This window comes from Nannospalax galili, unplaced genomic scaffold (genome assembly GCF_000622305.1).
Source record: "Nannospalax galili isolate Female #2095 unplaced genomic scaffold, S.galili_v1.0 scaffold6, whole genome shotgun sequence".
NCBI classification, from domain to species: Eukaryota; Metazoa; Chordata; class Mammalia; order Rodentia; family Spalacidae; genus Nannospalax; species Nannospalax galili.
In genome coordinates, this window is record NW_008355036.1 from 542,965 (window position 1) to 569,150 (window position 26,186).

The 26,186-nt window shown below is 47.8% G+C and overlaps 1 protein-coding gene across 1 annotated transcript; it reads left to right on the plus strand.

Moving 5' to 3' along the window:
- Positions 1–913: 913 nt before the first annotated feature.
- Positions 914–20,743, plus strand: Adamts8 (ADAM metallopeptidase with thrombospondin type 1 motif 8). Its single transcript, XM_008852101.3, has 9 exons — positions 914–1,721; positions 8,797–9,036; positions 10,305–10,440; positions 11,008–11,175; positions 12,107–12,411; positions 14,588–14,771; positions 16,944–17,116; positions 17,221–17,396; positions 19,422–20,743. Exons 1-9 carry the CDS (start codon positions 948–950, stop codon positions 19,990–19,992), a joined length of 2,727 nt encoding a protein of 908 aa, XP_008850323.1. The 5' UTR covers positions 914–947; the 3' UTR covers positions 19,993–20,743.
- The last annotated feature ends 5,443 nt before the right edge of the window (positions 20,744–26,186 follow it).

Genomic DNA, 26,186 nt, shown 5'->3' on the forward strand with positions numbered 1-26,186 from the left:
GGGGTAATGCAAACTTTCCTTTTTGAGTATTGAATCCACTTTGCCTCCCTGCTGGTAACTTCTCGCTGGGCTGGAGACTGCCCCACTATCCTTGGAACAAAGCAATTAAGAGTCCTTGCTAACCAATTTTTTAAGGCTCTGCAGTGTTTCCAAGTGTAGAGCATTATTTTAATATAATCTTTCCCACCCCCCTCTTGTGTTTTAACATTAGAGGTTCTGGAACCTTCTCCAAAAACCTCTTTTGACAGTCAGATCTCTCCAGGAATCTGTCCCTGAGGCCAGTGCAGGGGCCTCTTCCGAAGGTGTGTCCGAGGTACCTGACTCCAGCAAAAAAAAAAGGGGGCTAGTGTCTCCCGCCAGGAATTGCCAGCGAGGGCTGTCCAGCATTACAGGAGTTAACATGAGTCCTCACGTAAAGGGCAGGAGAAAAATTGACAGTTAACTGAGGTGGGGGGAGGGGGGCTCACTGACTCTGGATTGGTTTTACTCGTCACCTTTTTTTTTCCTTCCTCTCCCTCTTTTCTGTTTCTCTCTGTGACCCCAGGGGAGGGGAAACGGGAATAGTGAGAGATCAAAAATAAACCTCTTAGGTCAAAGCCGGGAAGGAAGTATAAATACGAAGGGCTGAGCAGCCCACTCGGTGCTTCCCACGGCAGGAAGGAGGAGGCGACTGCGCGGGGCCAGCGCGTGGGACCGCGCGGAGGACTAGCGCTAGCGGGCCCGGGCGCCAGCTGCTAGCGCTCTGCTAGGTTGGCGGAGGAGGCGCGGGCTGCGCGCACCAGAGGGGCCGCCAGGGGACCGCCGCCGCCCGCAGCCGCTGGCCCAGCGGGCCTTCCCATCTGATCTTTTTCCTGGAGAGAGCGGCGGGGCCGCGCTCGGGGCCGCCAGCACCTGCCCGCGCCGGGCGGGCTTCTCCCCTCTCCCGCGTGGAGCACCCCTCAGCCCCCATGCTCTCCGACCCCGCCGCCACCCGGTGGCCGACCCTGCCGCTGCTGCTGCTACCGCTGCTGCTGTGGCTGCTGCCGCCGCCGCCGCCACTGGTCTGCGGCGCCCCAGCCGGACCCGGAACCCAGGGGCAGGCCTCGGAACTGGTAGTGCCCACGCGGTTGCCGGGCAGCGCGAGCGAGCTCGCGTTTCACCTGTCCGCCTTCGGCCAGGGCTTCGTGCTGCGCCTGGCACCCGACGCCAGCTTCCTGGCGCCCGAGTTCAAGATCGAGCGTCTCGGGGGCTCCCGCGCGGCGGCTGGGGGCGAGCTGGGGCTGCGCGGCTGCTTCTTCTCCGGCACAGTGAATGGGGAGCCAGAATCGCTGGCGGCCGTCAGCCTGTGTCGCGGGCTGAGTGGCTCCTTCTTGCTGGCGGGCGAGGAGTTCACCATCCAGCCGCAGGGCGCCGGGGACTCCCTGGACCAGCCGCACCGCCTGCAGCGCTGGGGGCCCGGGGCGCGCGGTGAGGACCAGGTGTTTGCGGAAGCCTTCCCCCTCCCTCAAGGACTCGAGTGGGAGGTGGAGATGGGAGAGGCGCAAGGGCAGGAGAGAGGCGACGACGCACAGGAGCAGGACAAAAGGAAGGTGCGCAAAGAAGAGGCAGAAAGCTCCAGCGAATTGCCACCACCCTCCGGGGCCACAACTAGGAGCAAGCGGTTTGTGTCCGAGGCTCGCTTCGTGGAAACGCTGCTGGTGGCCGACGCATCCATGGCTACCTTCTATGGGCCCGACCTTCAGGTAGGATTCGAGAGCCTTCCACGGGCACCAGCCTGTTAGTTAGTCCCGTGCCTCCCGACGCCTCTCAATTCTTCCCTTCCCAGTACCGCTGAGAAAACTCCTTCCCGCTCCCAAGCCCAACCCCAAATAGCACTCTCTCCTTTCTGAGAAAGAGCGGTAACTCCTTTAACTTCTGCCATCCCGGCTTCTTACTTCCGCAACCCCGCTAGTCCCTTCCAATTTACAGTGATGCTGTCTGTCCTAGACCGCATCCTGAGTCTCCCGCAGTCCCGGGTACCTGCTTCTTCCAAGGAAGCTGAAAATTGCACGTTTTGAAAGAGCCCCGCTCCGCATCCCTGCTTCCTTCAACTCCCTACTGTTCCCAGCTTTCTGAGCCTCCCAAGGAAAGGCAACTGGGCTGAGACAGTGACTCCTTTTGGTGCAGAACTGGGGCTGCTGTAAGTTAAAGACATTGGAGAGAACTGAACCTGGAAGGTGGGGGGGGGGGCTGCCCAACTTTTGTGCGCCCAGCTGGTTCTGATCAAGGGGTATAGTATACCTTGCCAACCTGGCGCTCAGCCCTGGCAGAACTTGGCAGTGCCAGCATCCAGTGACAAAAAGGGAAGAAAGCAGAATTTCTGCCTGGGGGTTCAGCCCAGGAAACTGAAGTCTCAGTGAGAAGGAGAGGAAGCAGGAGTAAGGACGAACTTTGTCAGTTATTGTCTCCAAAAGAACCAGACCTGAGCTTAGTCCACTCAACCATCCTCAATCCACACTCAGCTTTCAACACACCTGGGACAGAAAACCTGGGTCCAGAAGATCACTGGTAGTGCAGAGATGGTGTTGACTCAGCAAGAGGACCCAATACTTTCCTCCAAAGACAAGGCAAAGGTCTTTCCAGAGAGAGAAGATGTTAGGGGTCCATTTCCCCCCAGGGCATTTAGAGCCAGAGATATGCCAATTAGAGGGAGTTGATCTACTCTAAGATCACAGTTCTCCTAGAACAGATTCTGGCCCCACAGTAGTCCAGTTAACACTTTTGGCATCATTGGTTAGGGTCCCCATCCTATGCTCAGCCTGTGCCTTACTGTTGGGGGCACCAAGGGCATGGGCATCACCTCTGCAGAACAGCCAGGCAAGGAGGCAGTCAGCCCCGTTTCTCATCTGTTCTTTTCCACCCTTCTTGTGATGAGGATGAGCAAAATGAGAAAGAAAGAACCAATGAAAACTAGATGGAGAGAATGGGAAGGGCTGTAGGTAAGAGGTTCACATGGTTGCTCTTCTAGCTACTTAGAGGGACCAGTTAAGCTGGGGGCAGGCTCCTCACACACGTTTGTGGTTTTGGCTGTGCTCAGAGCACTGCAAGGCAGCTCTGAGCCATCAATCCCTTGAGGTTTGCGTCTGCACTGATCGCATATTTGATTCTCTGCCCACCCTGAAAGGAGGTACCAGCCACTTCTTCAGACTCCTTTCCCCCAGCAAATTTTGGAGAAGATGTGGGAGGGGAGTGAAGAGAGGAGGTCCCCCATCTCATTAAGACTATCACACCTGGCCCCAGGGGACTCCTCCATGAACAACCTGAGATAGGTTCATTGTAAACCCAGAGCTAAAATCTCCATCTGTCCCCCAAGTCTCAGATATATGCCTGACAGCCACAATGTAGGAAGGCCAACAAGAACATGGGGAAGCAGCAAGAAAAGTCAGTTAGTTGTTCAGACCTCAGAGCCAAAACACCCTCCCTAGAACCTCTCTCCCAGCTCCTCATTTAAACACTGGAGATGCTAAGCATTTCCCTCAAGAACATACTTAGTATATCCAAAAATCACAGCTGTCCAGAGACTGTCAAACTTTGGTTCCAGGCTCCAGCACTCCTGAGCCACTGAAGCAGGACATCTGTCTGGTTCTGTTCCAGTTTATGTTGACTTCTGCCTGAAATCCAGGTTTGTTGCTATCCAAGTTAGCTTTCTCTGAAAATCAAGTTCTGGTGCTTCAAAACCTGGCTAACTCAAATCCACCTCCCCCAGACAGAAGCCAGTCCTTGACATATACCCTTCAAGAAGATTCCTGGCAATTCATTCAACACAGATTGAAGGTACTTTGGGGTGTCTTAGGGTAATTGAAGTGTGTGATAATGGTGATAAGAAGAGCCCTGGCCCTCTAGAGAAAACAAGACATTTGGACCAGGTAATGGATTCTGATCTAAGCATCTGTGAGGCTGCTTCATGATGAGCCCATTTTCTGGAAGGCTCAGAAACTCTGAGTATGTTCCATTTACAGAATGGTTTTACATGCATGACCTTAATGGAAATGCTTGTGAGGGAGGCAGAGAGGAGCTCAAAGAGGACTAGTGACTTTCCCAAGGTCATGCTGGTAAGTGGCAAGCTGGATTCATCACCTGGTTTCCTGAACCTAAGTTCGGCACTCTTTGTTACTGTACTTTACTTCATCTTTTCATGAGGAGGAGCTGTGATTCTGTTCACATTCTCATACCTGTCTAAGTTGTGGCATGGCTCCTTAAATCCAGCAGTCCCAAGATGCCCAAACTAATGTCAAGCCCTGTTCTGAGAAGAAACAACCATCTTTAAAGCTTTGAGAAAGAATTAGCTATGATCCAGGCTGGTATCACTACTAAATGACAATGACAACTCTGTGCAAGTGAGTTCACTTAATCCTTTCACAAAGGGAGGCCCCTGCCTCCCACCTTCCTAGCTGGCTTCGGGGTTAAGGAGTTCAGACAAAGAGGGCTTTCTGAAAGGAGGGACCACCTCATGAGAGTCCATTAACTTTGTCTACGTTTCAGTGCTGCTAGTTGTTCCCTGAATGAACTTGGGGCAGAGTGAGTGGTTGGCAGAGCTCTCCTGCATAGACCTCAGTAGCAAACAGAGCTTCTGAATCCTTAGCAGGGAGGGTCTGGGAGTGGTGCTTGCCTTTGCCAAAGCATACCTGGCCATTCCCAGACATCAGGCTCCTGGGGGTCCATTTTGGCCGTCTCATTTTCTTATATCCTCTGGGACAATTTTTTTCCCAAAAGCCCTACTAGTATAGTGATCCTATAGCCTAATACAGTCCCATCTTGTGCCTGCTTTGGCATAATTATTAATAGTGACATCTTTTAATGTCAATTATGTGCCGCTTTGGACGATGCACAGACACGGGTTCCACCAGCTCTGTAGCTACATCGGTCTTCATGGGTGAAAGACTGTTATGTTGGCATTAATTATGTTCATCCCACCTACCAAACAATGAATCCTTTCTGTGCTTTGCATCTTCTGCAGTCAGAATGACCAAAGATATTGAGTATTTAAAAAAATAAAAGTCCAGCCAGGCGTGGTGGCGCACGCCTTTAATCCCAGCACTTGGGAGGCAGAGGCAGGCGGATCTTTGTGAGTTTGAGGCCAGTCTGGTCTACATAGTGAGTTCCAGGACAGCTGGGGCTACAAGGAGACCCTGTCTCAAAACAGACAAAATAAAAAATAAAATAATAAAATAAAAGTCCATATATCCTAATATGGGGTGTGTATAGATGACAGGACAGTCTTGCTTGCTTGCATGCTTTGGATTTGTTTTTTCTAGGCTGAAGTTTTCCCTGTAGCAGTCAAGTGTGGTGGCCAGGAGCATAGACTTAGGAGGGAGATGGAAGTAGCTGGGTTTTCCTAGACAAGTCTCTCTATATTGTGATTTCTTCACCAGGAAAATAGGACATACTCATGTCCTAGCATTGTGTTGAGAATGTAACAGAGCATGGGACACACCTGAACCAGGGCCTGGTACAAAATTAATCTTCAACAAAGCATAGTTTTTATTAGAGTTGCCTTTGGTGATGGAAAGCATTTTTCAGCAGGGGTATGATGGCATAGCCATGCATCACTGGAATGCTAGTCACTGCTTTTCAGTTTTGCTCTCCCACATGGCAAAGAGACCATCTTTGCAGACTGCCCCAGCTGAATGTTTAAGGCTAATTTCTGACAGTTCTGAATAAGGATGTGCTTTTGAGGCAAAATCACCTTCTGCTGTTTGGAGAACAAGGTGAGATGAAGGATGGCCATGTTAGTCTTGCTCTTTTTTCTTCCTTTGTTTTTCCCAACCCCCCTTCCAGCACTATCCAAAGCCCTCGAGTCAATGCCAGGAAGGAAGAGTAAGAACACCAAGTGTGGGCACCTGTTGCAACCCTTCTGATCCCCCAGGTGTGCCATGCAGGAAAGATTTAGGATCCACAGTGTAAAACCAAATAAGCAAAATACAACGCATGACACTGTAGCCAGGACGAGAGGCCACTGGAAGTGCATTTGGCCCAGGCTCAACCTCCACAAGGATAACAAAAGTAGACTTTCTTTGCCATGGGAGCAGCCAGAATCCAGGGACAAGAATGTTCTTATCTCTGTGGCTCAAAGAATTTCAGGGGGTACCGACAGAGAAAAGCACCCCCCCCAAGAAAATGCCACCTTTACCTAAGGGAAGTTAAGAGCCTGGGATTCCTAAGTTGCTGGCTCACCGTGGCTGTGGAGATCATGGGCCCCCATCCTCCCATCACCCTGAGGTGGTTCTAGAGGTTGCATACTGGACTGGGGCCCCCAGTGCATGGAGGACAGAATCTCAATCACATTCACAGTTTGTCCTTGTGTGGTGAGCAGGGAGATATAAATAGATACCAGGTGGTGGAGCAAGTCATCTGACCTTTTCCTTGACTGGCTCCTAGGCCTGCTCCCCAGATGACTATAAGTCAGGTCTGCCCTTCAGGACCCAGAGAATGGATGGGGAATCAGAAGCTCATAGACTCCATGTGACATACCTAGCCCAAGTTCAGTGATTCATCTCCCCAGAGAACTGTGAGATGAACTACAATGCACAGCTCCCACCACTATATCTCAGAGGAGCCAAATGGACATGGGAAATGATGGGGTGACAGTGCTTCTCGGTGAGACAAGAACTGGGGGTTCTGAAAGAAGTATTGGCCCACGGAATCTTTCTGTCCCCTCGCTAAACAGATTATCTTATAAGATAGTCAGTGATAAGAACTTCAGATATCTTTATAAGCCAGCCATTGAGTGGAGGCAGTGACTCTAGCCAGCTCAGCAGCTGTTCAGTATCTGGAGAAGAGGATCTCATGAGCTCCGTACACTGTACTCCCTCCACATAGTCATTTGGCTTTTCCCTACGGGACTATTGCATCATCTGTCACTCTGCCTCAGTCTGGTTTGGTCTGTTGAGCTTGGGTATACAGACTATTCTCAGACCCCAAGTCTTCCAGTTCCTCATGCTAAACTGCCTTGGCCCAATACCTAAAAGCTAGTAGCATGGCTTCATGCTGTTTTGAAAAGACCTCCTTAGTTTTCAGATTATGGAATTGAGACTTGAAGAAATCTTGGGAGAATTGCTGCAGACTGCTTCAGAAGAAATCCCAGGGGCTGGTCCTGGACGATTACCAGAGAGACTCTGTCTGTCCTCCCTCAGGAAGCAATGAAGATCTGACCAGCAATTCCCCTCACAAGCTACCATTCCTCAGGGCTCACCCCCGGTTGCATAATGATGTGATTGCTTTTTTCCCCTCAGGAATCCAACTCAAGGGACAAATGCCAAGTTGCAGCTCTGCTGATAAGATGTCTACATCAGCCTAAGCAAGCTAGTGTGCATGGCATGCTGAGTAACCGGTGCTTAGAAACCTGCCAATCCCTGTTTATAGGACTAACAAAACATCTGGCCTGTTACCTGCAAGATGAGCAGACAAGTCCCATTCACAAATAATCAGATGCATCTAGAACTCCCACAGATGGCCTCCCCATGGAACGTTCCTCCTTAGCCTTTCCTCTCCTTACACTCCCACCTTTCAGACCACAGGAGAACAGAGAGAGGGGCTGAAGGAGGCAGGACTCCAGGAAGCAGAGAAGCAGAGCAAGCCAGGGACTGCTCAGCTGGCCACACATGGGCTCAAGCCATGCCTCCTTCTGCCCCTCTTTTCTCTGCCTCTGCGAAATAATCCAAGAGATCCCTAAGGCAAGACAGTGAGCTCCCATCTGGCCTCCTCTCAAAGCCTTGGAATCCAGCAGGAGAGCAGTAGGCAGCTCAAGGATAGGCCAGGGGCCAAGTAATGACGTAGGGCCATAAGCCCTTCAGCTGGCCTGGGTGGAACTGAAAGCAGGTGGGATCCTCTGCATGTGGGTCTCATTAGGCCCTCCGGCTTCTCTCAAGCCCCAGGCAGAAGGGGAAAAGTGCCGTGGGGCTATCCAGGCAAAATCCAGAAAGACAAACTCTGGGAAACTCAATGGGAAGAGTGTGGCCCTCAGACAGACACCTGGACTGGCATCTTGGCTTTAAAACCAGTGTGATCTTCAAGTTATTGAACTTGAAATGGCAATGACTGATTCGTAGAGTTACTGTAAGAAGTTAATGAGATGTGTCTACCCCAATGGCTATTGCAGAGTAGCTTTTGCTAAGAGTGATTATTAGAACCATCTTCAAAGTTAACAGTTCCCATGCTGAAAAGTAGAAGCTATCCCAACAAACATCAGGAAAATGCTTGGATGGATTCTGAGAAGAAAATACCACTAACTGTGAACCCTCTGATTATTGCTTCTGGATTGAAGCCAGGGAAGACTGGGGATACTTGGAAAGTCGGTATCCAGATCAGGAGGAATAAGCCACCCAACCTAAGAGAGCTATTTGCAACTCCAGTACAATTGCCATAAGCAATATACAGATGTTGATATACTTGAAATGGGGCTGATGCAATGGGAGAACTGTCCATTCTGATTTTATTGAGTTTTAATTAAAGTAGGATTTAAATCACCACATGAACTAGTCTGGGTGTTAAATGGGTTCGTTTTATGACGAGGCAGGTCTGGGTTCAGATGATGGCTCCTTAGCTTTGTGATCTTGGACTAGCTACTGAGCCTTAGTTTTCTTCTCTGGGAAAATGAAGGGAAATAACTCTGAGACTGGGAATATCCTACCAGTCCCCAGTGAGATACTATGTATCTAGTGCTCAGCCCAGAGGCTGGCTTGAATGAGCTAAGTGTTTCCTAACAAAAGGTGGTGGCAGCAGGTAGCCTAGGCTATGAAGGTGACTCGTGATCTCCACGCTATTCCCCTCTACCCGCAGAACCACATCCTCACAGTGATGTCCATGGCAGCCCGAATCTACAAGCACCCAAGCATCAGGAACTCCATCAACCTTGTGGTAGTAAAAGTGCTGATAGTGGAAGAAGAAGGATGGGGCCCAGAGGTGTCGGACAACGGTGGGCTCACACTGCGCAACTTCTGCAGCTGGCAGCGGCGTTTCAACAAGCCCAGTGACCGCCACCCAGAGCACTATGACACTGCCATTTTGTTCACCAGACAGGTGTGTGGGCTGGTTCTGAAAGCCAGGGAGTAGAGGAGATGGGCAGATCAAAGAGAGAGCCCTGAGGCCTGCCCAAACATGGGAATTGTCTCCCTGCTGGCCCCAGCTGGACTCTGGAGGCCTCTTGCTGGAATGAGGAGGAGGAGGAGGTCATGAGGACAAGTGTGAGGCCTTTGCAAGGGAAGGAGAAGAATCTTGTAAGGGCTCTTTTCCAAAAGTTTGTGACCAGCTGTCTGCTGAGATCATACCAAAAGGAAACAGGCTCAAGCTGCCCTGTGAGAAGCCTGGGGCTGGAAATGGGAACAGGGTTCTGTCTTCTATCTTTGCTAAGCTTAGGGACAGGTAACCTATGGATCCCTGGGGGTTTTCACATAGCAGGAGGACTGCCCACCTCTCTAATGTGACTTAAACAGCTTTGTTGAAGGCCAGGGAGCATGGTCATGTTTGCCAGGCTATGCCCACCTCATCAGTCTTCACAAGAGCCAACAGGAGAAACTAGTGTTATCCCCATTTTGCAACTGAGGAAACTGAGGCACCAAGAGGCCATACAGCAGCAGTGCCCGTGGTTGAGCCCAAGCAGTCTTACTGCAGGGTCACGCCCTGAACCATTGTGCACTTCTCCCAATCAGGCCAACCTAGGGCACTGCCAGCCAGAACAGCATGACTAGCCTATGGGAAAGCAGACAGGAAGTTTCTATCACTCATAAATGCCTCTTGACAGCTCTCTCTCACCCCTACCCCCCTCCTCTGTGTGCACTTAGCAATAATAGTTTACTGTTTCTCAGTCCACTTTTCAGATTAGACAGGCAAAGATAGGTGAACTAGCTTGGCCACAACTGAGACAGAAAAACCAATAATGCAGGACAACTAGGTGAGATGTCTAGATGCCAAATGCTATTGCTGATCCCATTCTTCTTCTTCTTTTTTTTTTTTTTTTTTTTTTTTGAGACAGGGTCTCCCTGTAGTCCCAACTGACCTGGAACTCCCTATGTAGACCAGGCTGGCCTTGAATTCATAGCAATCTCCCTACCTCTGCCTCCTGAGTGCTGGGACTAAAGGCATGCCCACCATGCCCAGGGATCCCATTCATTTTTTTTAAAAAAAAAAAAAAAAAAAAAAAAAAAAAAAAAGCTTTAGAAGACTGTGAGCACAAGTGACGCTTGCACCAGCAAGTGGTATCTCACAGAAGTCGAAATGTCTTGTGCCTGGTCCCCACGCCAGCTGCCCTACTCCTACAACCAAATTAGCATGCTCTCTCCACAAAACAGAACTTCTGCGGGAAGGGGGAGCAGTGTGACACCCTGGGGATGGCAGATGTCGGCACCATCTGTGACCCTAACAAGAGCTGCTCCGTGATCAAGGATGAGGGTCTGCAGGCAGCCTACACACTGGCCCATGAGCTAGGTAAGACTTATCATGCCAGAGCTTTCTTCATGCATCACAGGAAGCTGCCTCCTCCAGATCCACAGCTTCCTGGATGATGGGAAGGAGGCAGCCTCACACTTACCCATTGACAGTGGTTCTGTGCAGATAAAAGCTGCACTTGATGCTATTAACTCCACTCCTACTCTAAGCATTAGATCAAAGCATTAAATTAGTCCTGGGCCATCATCAGCATTACCCAGAGAATGCCAAAACATGGAACAAGTGTTCAGTTACCATGAAGCTTACCAACAGTAGAAATAGATGTGAGTTCCAGACAGGCTGGGCAGGCAATAAAGGGGTCTCAATGATCCTCTGTCATTTGAGAAGGCTTCCGGGACAAGCGGAGCCCAGGGTGAGACCCAAAATGAAAGGGTTCAGGGAGTCTGGCTGGCTATGCCAGTGAGGAGCTCGTGACACAGTACCACTGTAGGGACCATCACCACTGCTGGACATGTGGGGAGCACATGGGCAGGAAAGGGCAACTGGAGGTGGGGCCAGCTGGAGGTGGGAGCAGCTGGAGTGAACCACAGGTCTCTGCTCCCCCAGGGCACGTTCTCAGCATGCCCCACGATGACTCTAAGCCCTGCATGAGACTCTTTGGGTCCATGGGCAAATACCACATGATGGCACCGTTCTTCATCCACGTGAACAAGACGCTGCCTTGGTCTCCCTGCAGTGCCATGTACCTCACAGAGCTCCTGGACGATGGCCATGGTAGGCTCCATTCAACTCCCCCCTGCTTCTCCCTGTCCAGCTGCTATGGAGCCTCTTCGATGGCTACTCACACCTGCTCTGCTTGGGGACTCCCTGCAGCTGTGCTTTCTCACAAAGCCTATGGGGTGGGGAGAGACTTCAGAGGCATGTCATTCTAGAAAGGCATGCTAAGCATTCTCCCAGAGTGTTCTTCCTTGCCCCATCTTCCCATAGCACAAACCTTGGACTAAGTTAGATTTATTCATTACAAAGCAAGAGGAATTATTTTGAGAAGGTTATCTGGATGTGGTGAGTTTAAGCAGAAGTTAAAGGAATGGAAGAATGTTTGTAGTTTGAAAGACCAGAGAAGAGAATGTTCCAGGCTAGAGTGGTGGACTGTATGACAGCTCAGAAATGGCAAAAGGGCTGTGGGCAGATAACATGAGAGCAAGGATCTAGGATGAGGGTGTTTGGTTAAGAAGTTTGAACTGTCGAATGAAGTAGTAAAGCAAAATTCTAGATTCTTCTTGGTGAAGGAAGCAGGAATGTAGCTGATGCAAAAGTAGTAGATCGTGCAAACATCAGTACTTAGGTTTTAATAGCATGTCATGGCTCTCAAGTACACGTTTACACACACCCATATATTGTGATGTGGTTTAATAGTACAGTTAGCTGGCATTCACTAGGTACATGCTGTGTGTTTCAGGGAATGACATGTTCTAGACAGCAAAGGAAAGCTTATCCTACATAAACCCTTGCTCCTGTTGGCCAGAATTAAATGAGGTCTATGTACCTGGTTAGACATTGATGGTGTTTAGATCAAAGATGAGGAAACTGGAATGGCTGGATACTAAAGGACATTATATAGAATTGGAACTTAGTACAAGGACCATGGAGGGCTGAGAGCAAGACCCTGCCCTTGTTCTGACTGGTCTGTTTCCTCTGTTCTCAGGAGACTGTCTCCTAGATGCCCCTACTTCAGCCCTGCCCCTTCCCACAGGCCTGCCAGGCCACAGCACCCTCTATGAGCTGGACCAACAGTGCAAGCAGATCTTTGGGCCTGACTTCCGCCACTGCCCCAATACCTCCATGGAGGACATCTGTGCCCAGCTCTGGTGCCGCCACCAAGATAGCAATGAGCCAGTTTGCCACACAAAGAATGGCAGCCTGCTCTGGGCTGATGGTACGCCCTGTGGGCCAGAGCACTTCTGCCTGGATGGCAACTGTCTGCCCAAGGAGGAAATGGAGACTCCCCAGGTGAGGGAAGTGGAGGGAAGAAAAGGGGAGGAGAGGAAAGCTGGAGGGGAAGGCAATGGCTATTTGCAAGGGGGACATTATGCTCGAGAATCAGGAACTAAGAAGCTTCAGGCCAAGCTGCAACGTGTAGCTTCTAAGAAAAATTACTCATCTTTCAACAAAAGCAACAACAAAAACCAAATCACAACTGCCCACACACAAGGAGCTTAGAGGCTAAACTCATGGTCAACAGGATGTTGCCATTGCTCCTGGTACTTTGGCAACTTCTCGGTGTTGTTTTGGAGCTGATTTGAGGGCTCCAGCAGATTGATGGAGGTGTGATGATCAGAAGGTGGGCATAAATGGGAGCCTGGATGAATCCACTATAAAGAGAGAGTAAAGGGATAGCAACATTTCTTCAAGGACTGAGTGAAAATATTCATAGCCTACTGAGTTTAAGCTGAGTTCCTAATTAAAGATCAGAGAAAAAGTGTAATTGTCGGAATTTCATGCTCCAAGAGGAGAGGAGACGGGATCTGAGTGGCCTGTGTCCAGGCAGAGAGAACTTGGCCGAGCACAGAGGAAACTTGCATGAAAAACCAAGGCAGTGCCAGCGAGGGTTTTAAGTGATTCCCTTCTTCTCCTTGCTCTTAATACGTCCAAACAGCAAGGCTGATCGCATTTCTCTTAGTGCAAGTCACGGAGCCATCATGATGAAATACCATCCAGTGAGTTTCACAGTCTGGGACCAGCCCAGTGCTGAATCGCCATGGTGGCTGGAGCATACTCCAAGGGCTGTCCAAGGTGGCATACCTCTGTGCTGAGGCTCCAAAGTATCCTTGGGCTATGGAAGCCACACACTCATCCAAAGCCTGGGCTGGTGCTGTGTTCATGAACTCCAGCTCAGCTACCTCCTGTTTTCCCTACTCATTCTCTTCTTATGGTGTTGAGGGGAGAGGAGAAGGGTCTGTCCACTCATCTTCCAGAGGCAGAGCCACACTAACTGTGGTGAGAGAGTGATGCAAAACAATGATGGGATCATATAGTCTTAAAGTGAAAAGGCAGAATCAAAAACTAACTCCTAACTTCTATATACAGAGTCGTGTCTCTGTCAAATGAAAACACCACATCTTTAGAATTTTATACTCTGAGCAAAAGAGGGAAAGGCTACTGACGAAAATCATGAAAACAGTTTTATCTGCGTAACAGTGCCTTTTGAAAGCATTCTTTTCTTCACACTCTTCTGTTTGCTTTTTTTTTGTCTTTTTTTTTTTTTTTTTTTTTTTTTTTTTTTTTTGACAGGGCATTCAAATTCCATTATATTGTCAGTTATTTTGATCATTAGTATGTTTCTTCTTCTGGTCAATTATACACGTAACTTCTTTTAATACTTCCTTTTTTTTTTTTGTCTTTTTGAGACAGGGTCTCCCTGTAGCCCCAGCTATCCTGGAACTCACTATGTAGATCAGGCTGGCCACGAACTCACAAAGATCCATCTGCTTCTGCCTCTAGAGTGCTGGGATTAAAGGCGTGCGTCCAGCTTCTGTTTGCATTTTTCTATGAGCAAATGTTGCTTTTGTAATTGGAAAAAAAATGTTTTTAATTTTGAACCCTCTGTGAAGCTACCAAAGAGCAGCTTTGTTTTCATAAGTCCATTGTGAACTTGTGATTCTGTTTATGCCCAGCATCATTCTAGAACTGGAACCAGTCTCGGTGCCATTTCCTTTAGACTAGGTTTCTCAGACTCAGCACTAGTGACATTCATAGCTGGAAAAGGTTTTTTTGAAGTCCTGTTTGCATTGTTGGAGACTTAGCAGCATGTTTGTCTTGACCCAGAAGAGGCCAGTAGTGAATATTCTCCCCAGGTGAGGCAGCCACAATGACTCTACACACTGCTCAGTGTCCTGTGGAGGACAGCATGAGCCCCAGTGGCAAACTACTGCACCAGACCTAACCTTATCCATACAAGACTCATTCTGCAGCTATTGTGCTGGCTGGGGCAAAGTGCTATTTTTTTGCACTGGGCAGTCACATGAACGAGCTCAGCAAGCTCCAGTCAAGTAGACTACATCATCACTAAGCAAGTAATTGAAATCATTTATAGAACGCCACACACTCAGCTGAGGAAGTCAGGTTCACAGTCACCAACTGAAGTCCCTCTCCTTTGGTCCTGATTCTGTGACATTATGTATTACAGGCTGTGGTAGATGGAGACTGGGGCCCATGGGGACCCTGGGGAGAATGTTCCCGAACCTGCGGAGGAGGAATACAGTTTTCACACCGTGAGTGCGATAAGCCTGAGCCCCAGAATGGAGGAAGATATTGCCTGGGTGAGAGAGCCAAGTACCAGTCATGCAAGACAGAGGAATGCCCGCCTAACGGTAATGCCAGAGCATCTGCTGGTTTGGGTGCCACAGATCCCAAGAGGAGAGGAAGGGTGGTCTCCCCAGGTACAGAGTTGAACCTATGATCCAGACTTATGTGGACTCCATAAGACACAAGCTTGGAGACAGTTTTCAGGGACCCAGAACTGCTCTCATGGTTGTGAGAGGCTGGTAATGTAAAGGAGAGAGACTGCCCTGGTCCTAGTCTTCTGAGCTATAGAGACAGCAAGTCACTCCCAACCAAACCTATCAGGAAGGAGCCTTCACAGAGAAGTTGGTGTCAAGGATAATAATCCTCCTAGAAACATCTGAGCCCTGTGTACAGATGGAAGTCTTTTCCAAAGCAAGTGTCAGAGCCAAACCTCCAAGGTCTCTCTAGCCAACATTCAGCCTGAGCAGGAGGGAGGATTTCTGAGTGCAATTCCTGGGTACATTCTTTCTGAGAAGAGCTTCCCATCTTCTTGGGGCCCTGACAACTGCTTAACAGAGCCTTCTCAAGAAGAAGTACCGCCTCTGCCTCCCCCTACTCATTCCTATCCCTGAGGATATGCTAGAAAACACACACATGAACTCCAAGGTGGAGAGGGACAGTGGCCAACTTAGGAAAGGGAAGCAGAAGGGTTTTTTTTGTTTTTTGTTTTTTTTCCCCACCATCCCTCCAGCTCTAGCTTGGGCAGCTCCAGGAAATGTTGGCAGCATGAAAAGACAAGCAGAGCTTTAGGAGAAATTCTCCCAAGTGCCAAGACGCCCTGGCATTGAATTGGTGTTTAATAGGGAAATCTGTAGGCTCTGCAGTTTTGCTAAGCAGGAAAGATCAGCAATGGTATGAGGCTCTAGAAACTTCACTCTGAAACTGTGAGAGCTTGCTGGGCATGTGGGCTGAGACATTCTGGGGAAAGATCCAAGGTAGACATGGATGATAGGTGTTGTCATGATTTCAGATGTACCAAGATCAGTCACTTCCATCAAGTATTTGTCAATACCTATGTGTCCAGAACTATAATATACTACAGAGGATGTAAACAATGCATAAGGCATGGTCTCTGTCCTCAAGGACTTTGCAATCTGATTAGTGATGCAAACTCTTTACACAGCAATTAAGGCTTACTCTATGAGTCACAAACCCTAGGCTTGTGAGGATTGCTAGTATTTGCTCAGGTGGAATCCATCAGAATGCAGCAGCATGTCAAGGCTAGACCACAAAAGTCCTTAAAGCCTGAAACAACATCTGGAGTTTGCCCATTACAGCTATCCTACCAGGTCAAGTAGAAGCTTTTCCGAAGCACAGTCAAGACCCCTTCAGCTCTACTGACTCACAAACTCAGCATCTGTGTTTAGAAGTCTCCATAGGCCATTCAAATGAACAGCAAGGGTTGAGAAGATCAGGCCTAATTTCAGGGAAATATCCCTGAAAGGGTGCAAGGGAAATATCCACATCTGGAGGATAGACTGGTCTGGAGGCAAAGAATGTAGAAGGCTGAGCTCAGGGCTCCCAGGGGAGGACATGAGGTTTGACTTTGGGATTACAAGAATGACATGCAGGCAATTTGAATCAAAATTTCCTGAACTTAGTAGAGGATATTACGGCAGATTAGAAATGGAATAGCAGAGAGAGACTCTTGAATGTTCAGGATGCCAGAGTGACAGTCTCATTCAGGAGCATAATAACGTCAAACCAAACCAATTATTGGAAAGACAAAATGGTGCTTAGCATGACCGAGTTGGGAGGTAATTATAGTGTCTACAAATGGAGCTCCCCCATAGATACACTCAATCACAAAATGGGATGTAGAGACAAGACCAGAGAAGAAATGTAAGTCTATGAGTCTGTGGCCACATATCCAGTGTCACCAGGGAAATCAATATAGAGTATAATTAACAGGGCCCTGAAATATAGTTCTGTGTATTGTTCTGTACTGACCACACACTTACAAATGGGAAAGATATTTATCCCAGAAAGCTCAGTGTGAGGATGACTCCTTTCTTTGCACCTTTAAGGAAGTATCACACCTGCACCCAGATATGTCCGGAAACACTGGGCCCAAGTCCTTGTTTCCTTGGGTTGAGTCCAGAGCCTAGAGGAAAAAAGGGGCCCTGGATCCAGCTTTCTCTACCAGGGTCCTTCCTTGGCAGTTGTGTTATCTCCATGCCATTTCTTACTCTTTTCAGGAAAAAGCTTCAGAGAGCAGCAGTGTGAGAAATATAATGCCTACAACCACACTGACCTGGATGGGAATTTCCGGCAGTGGGTCCCCAAATATTCAGGGGTGTCCCCCCGGGACCGATGCAAGCTGTTTTGCAGAGCCCGGGGGAGTAGTGAGTTCAAAGTGTTTGAAGCCAAGGTGAGAATGCTCCTGGATTCAGATTGGTGGTAGGGGTGCTATACCACTCTACCTTCAGACTGTTTCTGAGCTCCACACATCCTCTCTTAACTTTCCTTATGCAGGTGATCGACGGCACTCTGTGTGGGCCTGATAGTCTGTCCATCTGTGTACGGGGCCAGTGCGTCAAGGCTGGCTGTGACCACGTGGTAAACTCACCTAAGAAGCTGGACAAATGTGGAGTATGTGGGGGCAAAGGCACTTCCTGCAGGAAGGTCTCTGGTTCCTTCACCCCCTCCAGGTAGGTTGGCTAGTGATTGTATCAGGCAGAAAAACATAAAGGGCTTTGGATGCTGATGGCCTTAAGCTTGAATTGTAGCTGCTACTTAATAGTTGTGCAGGTGTGATGAGTCTTGCAGCTACTCTAAGCCATTTCTGTATAGAATGTCAGTGGCCATCTCTTTATCAGTCATTCTAAGGATTTCTTGAAGTGGGATAGGTAGAGCACTTAGCATAAGATCTGGCCATACAGAGGATGGAACCAGGGCAGCCATTATTTTATCAGAGTTGGAGGCCACATGGATGGGAATATGTCAGCTCTGAGTCAATCAGCAGGAGAGCAACACTGAGTAACACAGACCTCGGCCACAAAACAGCTACCCCAAGTCACTTACTAGAAGGACATTTCACCTCAAGGCAAGGGAGCCCTATCCTTCCTGTGGATAGATCATCAAGAGTGAAGATTGACTCTTCTGAGGTGATGCTGATAATCAATGACCACCAGAAAGAAAACCTAGGTTTCTTTCTTGTTCTTATTTTTATTTATTTATTTTTTTCCTACAGTTCTACAGAGTAAGTCTAGGGTCTCTCTGCATGCCAGACCACGTTTCTTAAGTACTAGGTGGTTGTTTACTATCTGCTGTTTCTTGTACTTCCTGTAGAGTCCTAGAGAGTAAAGACAAGGTCAAGTGTTTCTTGTGGGTCATACTCTGCCACTCTGGTATCAAGTACATTCATACGACTTTCTTCCAGCTGTGTAGGCATCCAAGCCTCCTCTCACTAGTCCAGCCCCAGTACCTCCAGTTTTCGTTTCTTTACTGACTAGTTTTCTCCCCAGTGAGGCTTACTCCACCCTTCCCCATAATCTTAATCTCTCTCTCCCTTCTTCTCTCCTTCCCTCCCTCCCTCCATCCATCCTGTACCGAATCATCCCCTTCTCCCTCCTCCTCTCCCTCACTCCCTTTCTTCCTTCTTCTGTCCCTCTCTCCTTCCTTCCCTCCCCCTCTTTTATCTTCTCCTTCCCATACATATATGTATATATATATTCCCATGTACATATTAGATATAATATATATATATATGAAATCTCTTATCACTAGTCTCAGAAAATAGACCCAGTTCATAGCAGACAACTTGGAAATAATTTCAAATTTAAGCTCAAAATAAATGGGAAAAAAAGGGATGAGCTATTCAGATCCTGGGTCCCTTAACCACTTCTTCCTAGGTTCTAGACACATGGGCCTTAGCTTTTGTAGCCCCAGACTAAGCACTTGACCCCATCTGGGCATGCAGCAAGAATAGCAAAGAAACCACCTGACCATCTTTCTCAATACTTTCTCCCAAACCTGTGGAACCCAGATTCCCCCAATAGGAGAACAAAGAATTAAGCTCTTCGATCCTACATAAAGCCTTATGCCTAAAATGGACTGGAGGCATTCTCCCAAATAGTACCCCATCACTGAAAACTCAATGCCCACAGTATCTGAGCACACTTAGAAGGTGGCTCTAAAGAATCCACTTTATTCCCCTATCTTTCCCCACATCCATAGTAATCAAATACTAGATGCAGGTTGACTCAAAGAGGCAGTGTGAGACCTCTGTCCTGGATGGGTTCTGGCATGAGTAAGGGGATCAGATTTTCCTATATGAATTTGAACTCTAGGCATGGGGGTGGCCGAGCCTCGTTTCATACCACTGCAAGGAACTGAATGTACTTGAGATCTCATTTGAGCCAAGAGGTGCCAGGTTGCCTGTGCTTTTCTTCTGGGCTCTCCTATCCATGTTGTTGTCTAGATCTACACATCTAAATGTCTCAACCCAAATATCCACAGTAGACTTGCCAGATGAAGAAAAAAACCTTAGAAATCCCAACACCCAAGACAATCTTGTCTGCCTCAGCAACTAAAGCAGGTAGAGCTATGGGGCAGTTACTTTATTATTTGTTACTTATTTTTGTCTGCCCACCCCCAAGCACCTGAGGAACCCATTTCATTTTCCAGACTGGGGAGCCACTGGACCTAACAGAGTCTTTCTGTCTCTATCATAGTTATGGATACAATGACATTGTTACCATCCCAGCTGGTGCCACAAACATTGATGTGAAACAACGGAGCCACCCAGGGATCCAGAATGACTTTAGCTACCTAGCTCTGAAGACAGTCAACGGGCAGTACCTGCTCAATGGAAACCTGGCTATCTCTGCCTTAGAACAGGACATCTTGATCAAGGGGACCATTCTAAAATACAGTGGCTCCATGGCGACCCTGGAGCGGCTGCAGAGCTTCCGGGCCCTACCTGAGTCTCTGACATTGCAGCTCCTGACTATACCTGGTGGGGTCTTCCCCCCAAAAGTCAGATATACCTTCTTTGTTCCCAATGACATGGACTTCAGCATGCAGAACAGCAAAGAGAGAGCCACCACCAACATCATCCAGCCACTGCCCCATGCAGAGTGGGTGCTGGGGGACTGGTCTGAGTGTCACAGCACTTGTGGAGGTGGATGGCAGCGGCGGACTGTGGAATGCAGGGATCCCTTAGGCCAGGCCTCTGACACCTGTGATGAAGCTCTGAAACCTGAGGGTGCCAAGTCCTGTGGAAGTCAGCCATGTCCCCTGTGACCCCTGGGGGGAATGTCTTATGTTCATGAACTTGGGCTGCTGGGATATAGACAAGGGTCCCCTCTGAGGTGATGTTACATACCAAGATGGCATGGACCTCCCATATTGCTGCAGCCCTTTGGGTACTGTCCAAATTCATAAGTGGGGAAGAGAAGAGAGTATAAGGATGACAGATCCTACAGTTGACTGTCTAGTGGACTGACCTTGCTTAGATTCTGGTAGAGAGCATAGGTTAAAAGGTAAAAGTGCACTTATTGACCCAAATGGAAGACTTCAGAACCAGCCTCTTTGCAAAGGACTAGCAAAGTTAAATTAAAAAAACAATATTTTCTATTTGGTTTCCCCAATAAACAATCTACCTCACAGGGGGGAAATATCAGTTTAAGAGAGATATGGGGCCAGGAGTTGATGGTGATGTCAAAACAAGCTCCATAGCTAACCCAGAGCTGTCTTTGGAAATGACCATGACTATCTTCAGTGTCTAAAGGGTGGTGGTGTCTGTCACAGGGTTATAGAGAGTCACATGTTCTCAGGCTGCCACCTGCTAGGGTGGACCCATTTCAAATATTTATGCAAATCTGTCTCTGAACTAAAGTGTGATCTTATGCCAATAACATGGTCTAGTCTGGTTCATTACTTCTTTGACAAAGGCAGGGACCCAGAACCCAAAGATGAAGGCTAAACTAGGTCAGGTCACTGCAAGCATGGTTGGGGCAGTTGACATCTTGCCTGTGTCTTGTCAAACTTTCAATAAAAAGGTTATTGCTTTAGGTTCTGACAAGCCTGCTAAATCCAGCTCATGTAAGCAACTGTTCACTTGTGTGATCTAGACCAGTGGTTCTCAAACATCAGTAGGCATCACGTAGAGGGCTCAGTCTAACATGATTGATGAGCAGACTGAAAATCTGCATCCTTAAGAACTACTCAGGTAATACGGAGTCTGCTGGTTTGGGGACCACACTTTGAGAAAATTCCAATCTAGAGGTCATGATGGTTTTACAGTGCCTCTGGGTTCCTTTTTCTTTTGTTGTTGTTGTTGTTGTTTTTTAATATTTTATTTATTATTTTTATTTTATGTGTATTCGTGTATTGCCTGCACGTAGGTAAGTGCACCCGTGTCGTGCAGTGCCCACGGAGGACAGAAGAGGCTGTTGAATCCCCTAGAACTGGAGTTATAGACAGTTGTTAGCTGCCATGTGGGTGCTGGGATTCGAACCTGGGTCTTCTGCAAGAACAACCAGTGTTCCTAACCACTGAGTCATCTCTCCAGCCACTGGTTTTTCGGTTTTGTTTTTGTTTTTTGTCTTTTTGAGACATCTCCCTGTAGCCCCAGCTTGCCTGGAACTCACTATGTAGACCAGGCTGGCCTTGAACTCACAGACATCCACCTGCCTCTGCCTCCTCCCAAGTGCTGGGATCAAAGGCCTGCGCCACCACGCCCAGCTGTTATTTTTTTAAGAGAGGGTCTCATGTAGCCCAGACTGGCCTCAAACTCTGTCAAGGATGATCTTGAACTTTTGATCCTGTCTCTACCTCCTGAGTGCTGGGGTTGCAGACATACACTACCCATTTTTTAAATTTGATTTTGGGGAGCTTGTTATTCTATTTTTTTAACTTTTAAAAAATTATTGAAAATTTCATACATGCATATAAGCTGTTTTGATCAAATCCATGCCCACTCCCTCCCCTCCAACTCCTCCCATATCTCCCCATCACTTTTTCCTGAACAGCTTCATGCACTTTTAACTGTTTTTTATTTTATTTATTATTTTTATTTTATGTGTATGTGTGTATTGCCTGCATGTAGGTAAGTGCACCTGAATCATGAAATGCCCACAGAGGGAGAATTTCATACGTGCATACAAGGTGCTTTGATCAAATCCACGCCCACTCCCTCCAGCTCCTCCCACATCGCCTCATCACGTTCTCCTGGTAACTTCATGTACTCTTTCTTTTCTTTTCTTTTTTTTTAAATGGGGCTTTTTGCTACTCTAACATTCCCTCCTCTGAAGAGGTAACCCTAAAATCTTTTAGGGATTAGATAAAAGCTCCCAAATACTTTTGACATTTTTGGCCTTTGGAACAGAGTATGTTGCTAAGCAGTCCAAGGACATTTTGATTTTTAGCCAAGAAACTGGCTACTTTTCTTTGGGGTCTTTTTACTCTAACTGCCTAGCCAATTCTTATCACACCATCCCCTGAAGAGGTTACCCAAGTTGCCAACAGGGAATCAGGACACAGACCACTCTGGCTTCTTCCATGCTGAATAGGGACGCAGGGTGAGGCAGCTGGAGTACCCCTTCAGTGGATCTATCTGAAAGACTCCCAAATTACATAACTCTTTAATTGTACAGAGAAAAGAAAGTCCTTGACTGGTGCCTAGGAGATGTGAAGGAGAAGTAAAGGCAAGAGTAGTTAGCATTATGAGTTCTAGAAAGAGAATCAGAAAAAAGTCAGAACAGGGCAAATTTCAAATGTTCGTATGAGAGTCCATTGGAATTTCTTGATGAGAGCTTCCAAAAGCATCCCTCTATTGGGCTCCTCCTCATTTTTCTTTTGTCTGCCAAGGCTGGACTCGAGAATGATGGACTCAGGATTTATTTTCAGGCACCTTGATAGCTGTTGGAGTAGGTAGAATCAGTGTCAGTTCCCTTGCAAAGGCTTCACCACATGGAGGCAGGATCCAGGCACTCTCAGGCAGTCTCCTGAGTTCTCAGCCCCTATGCCAGAGGGAGGCAAGAACCAGCATTCTCTGGAGGTCTGCTGAGATCTCAGCCCCTACAATGGAGGTAGGAGCAGGCACTCTCAGACTGTCTGCTAAGATCTCAGCCTTATCCTACCTGGGAGCTTGTTATTCTTAAGAAAAAGTATCTTATTCCACCCACCATGCTGCCATTGTTCTTAGATGTTGAACTGCCTCCTTTAAGCCAAAGACACAGAGCCTCTTAGGATCCCAGGAATCCTTACCCTATGTCTAGGTAACATCACCCCCAGTGACTTCAGTGCCTGCTCAGTACCTAACCTCTACATTTCATCCATATTTCACAACTCTGTTGGTCTAACTTCCCAATGAGACCTTTTAATTCAGAATGACATTCCCCACCAGGCACTGAAATTCTCCCTGCAAGTCTCTGAAATCCTGTCCTCCAGATTTCATGCCTCTCAACAGTTGGAAGACCTCCCTGGCTCAGTCTTCCATATGAGGAACTCAACCCTTGATAACAAATGGATAAGAAGAAGAGGGGCATGGTGGTGCATGCCTTTAATCCCAGCACTTGGGAGGCAGAGGCAGGCGGATCTCTGTGAGTTCAAGGCCAGCCTGGTCTCTATAGTGAATCCAGGCCAGCTGGGGCTACAGGGAGACCCTGTCTCAAACAAAACAAAACAAGACAAAACAAAACAAACATGGCTAAGAAGAAATGGACATCAAGAAATGATATCCTAGGGACTGGAGAGATGGCTCCATGGAGAAAGTACTTGCTGTGCAAGCGTGAAGACAGGAATACATACCCCCAGCATCCATGTAGAAAGCCAGGTGGGCATGGCAGCCAACCTGTAATTCCAGTGCTCAGGAGGCAGAGATAGGGAATCCACAGAGCAAACTGACTAGCAAAAGACCCTACACCAGTAAACAAAGTAGACAAATACGAGGAAGACACTTGATGTCAACCTCTAACCTCTACATACACATACATGTATGCATACTACACATATAAAAAGAAATGACATTATAGGGCTGGAAAGATGGCTCAGCAGTTAAGAACATGTACTGCTTGCTCTTCCAGAGGACCAGAGGTCAATTCCCAGCAACCAAGTCTGATAGCTCACAACTACCTGTAAAACTAGCTCTTGGGGGATCCATACCTCTGGCTTCCTCAGGCACCTGAGTACACACAGACACAGACACACACACACACACACACACAATTTTTTTATTTTGTGTATGTGTGTATTGCCTGCATGTATGTGAGTGCACCTGTGTCGTGCAATACCACAGAGGTCAGAAGAGGGTTTCAGATTCCCCTAGAACTGGAGTTAAGGACGGTTCACAGCCGCCATGTGGGTCTGGGAATGGAACCTGGGTCCTCTGCAAGAGCAGTCAATGCTCTTAACCGCTGAGCCATCTCTCTAGCCCCACACACAATCTTTTTAAAAATAAAAATCTTTAAATTTTTTTAAAAAAGAAATTACATTCTAGCAATAGAAGGAAAATACCTCAGTTTGCATCTTGCTGCGTTTCATCACCATAGATCCCTTTGTCCTTGTCTTCAAGTTTCTCTTACAATATGAGGGCATGGACAAAAAGAATGCTAGATGGAGTCCCCGTATAAATAAGGACTTAGACCCTTGAGGCACAAGGCAAAGCCAATAGGATTACAGCCACCGCTGTCCCTGTTAGCTGGTCTCTTGATGGTAGCAGTTGATATGGACTTAATGTCGTTTTCATGTCTGTCTTATCTTTTAGAGATAAGAGGCTGGGCTTACCTAAACATAAACAAGTGGGTACACACAGGCATGTTGTTGATGAGTAGTAAAAGCAGATTTTTTTTTCATTGCTGTGTTCTAGTTTGCTAAGGCTGGTGTATGTTTTGGCAAATCTTTATGGCCTTCCATTCCTCATTCTCTCCCAAATAATCAAGGACAAGTGTGTCCCCACTAACTGCCCATGTCAGGCCAGCTGTGCCATCCCAACTGCCTGTACTGTTACCAGACACAGCTTTTGCCCTGGAGTTCAGCTGGCAGCAGAGCTGCTGATGTGCAAAGCGGAATGGAATCCAGCTTGGCTCTCCCTTGCTGTGTGGGCTCAGCAAGGCTCACAGAATACATACTTGTTTGTGTCTGGAAATTCAACAGCTGCAGCTCAGCAACTCAGCAAACAGAGCTGCAGAGAGAGACCACACCATTATCGGCCCTAGCCAACCACAGCCGCCCTTTAAGCTCACAGAAGGAAAGATTGTATTTCCTCTGCTGAGAGTTTGCATTTTCTAGTCATTATTCCTGGTCGAAACTAGTGCTTTCTCATGGGAATTGGTAAGGCTGGGACTCAGCAGGTAACTTGGCCATTAATCTGGATACTCTAAACTGCTGCCAGAAATATTTCAAAGGTGGTGCATTAGCATCACATTCCTTTCCAACTTTTGTTCTTAAAATTAGTCAATCCTAAATTAGGCATGGTGGCATACACATGTAATCCCAGCACTCAGGAAGCTGAGGCAGGAAGATCTTAAGTTCAAAGCCAGTCTAAGCTACATAATAAGACTGTCAACAAAAATAAAAGTGAATCCTTGTCTCGGGTTTCTTCTTTGCCCTCGGTTCCCCCAGACAGCTGACCAGAAGACTGTGAATTTGGGGAAGGAACTCCCTAAGCAAGGAGAAGGCTATTCTTACCCAGCAATTCATATCCCTAGCTCCATCATCATCAAGGAGACCATCAGCCACCTCCACCACCCACCCCCAGCCATCCAGAGTGATAGGACAAAGAGCAGAGGAAGTGAGAAACAGCCCTCCTATGGTTGAGAAAGATAAACAGGAGTTTGCTCTCCTTTGGTGGCCTATGGTGGGAGGACAGTATGTCTTTATGAGGAAAGCTCCTCTAGAACAGCATGCCCTCCATCTGCAGTCCATGGCTAAGCTTGCAGCCTATGGAAAGCTGTATACAGAGCATGAAAGGGAAAGAAGTCACCCTCGTAAGCTGACATTTTTGCTGCCTCATTGTAGACCATCATTAAAGGGACAAATACTATGGTCTTATTTACTTTACATAGGAAAATATTCTAGAGGGCTGGGAGCATTGTTCAGCAGTCGAGTGCATAGCTATCATGAGCAAGGCCCTAAGTTTGATCCCCAACATTGAAAAAAAAAAGGGAAAAAGGCAGGCTGGAGAAGAGAAAAGCAGAGACAATATTCTAAACATCATCTGTGTTGGATAGCTTTGGTGTCAACTTGACACACCTGGGTTGAGGGAGCCTCATTTCGGGAATTGCCTCCTTTAGACTGGCCTATGGCCCTGTCTGTGGGGCATTTTCTTGATTGTTGAGTGATGTGGGAGAGCCCAGCCCACTGTGGGTGGTGCCACCCCTGGGCAGGTGGGCCTGTGTTGGATAAGACAGCAAGCTGAGCAAGGGTCAGGGGAGCAAGCCAGTAAGCAGTGTTCCTCCATGGCCTGTGCTCTAGCTCCTGCTTCTAGGTTCCTG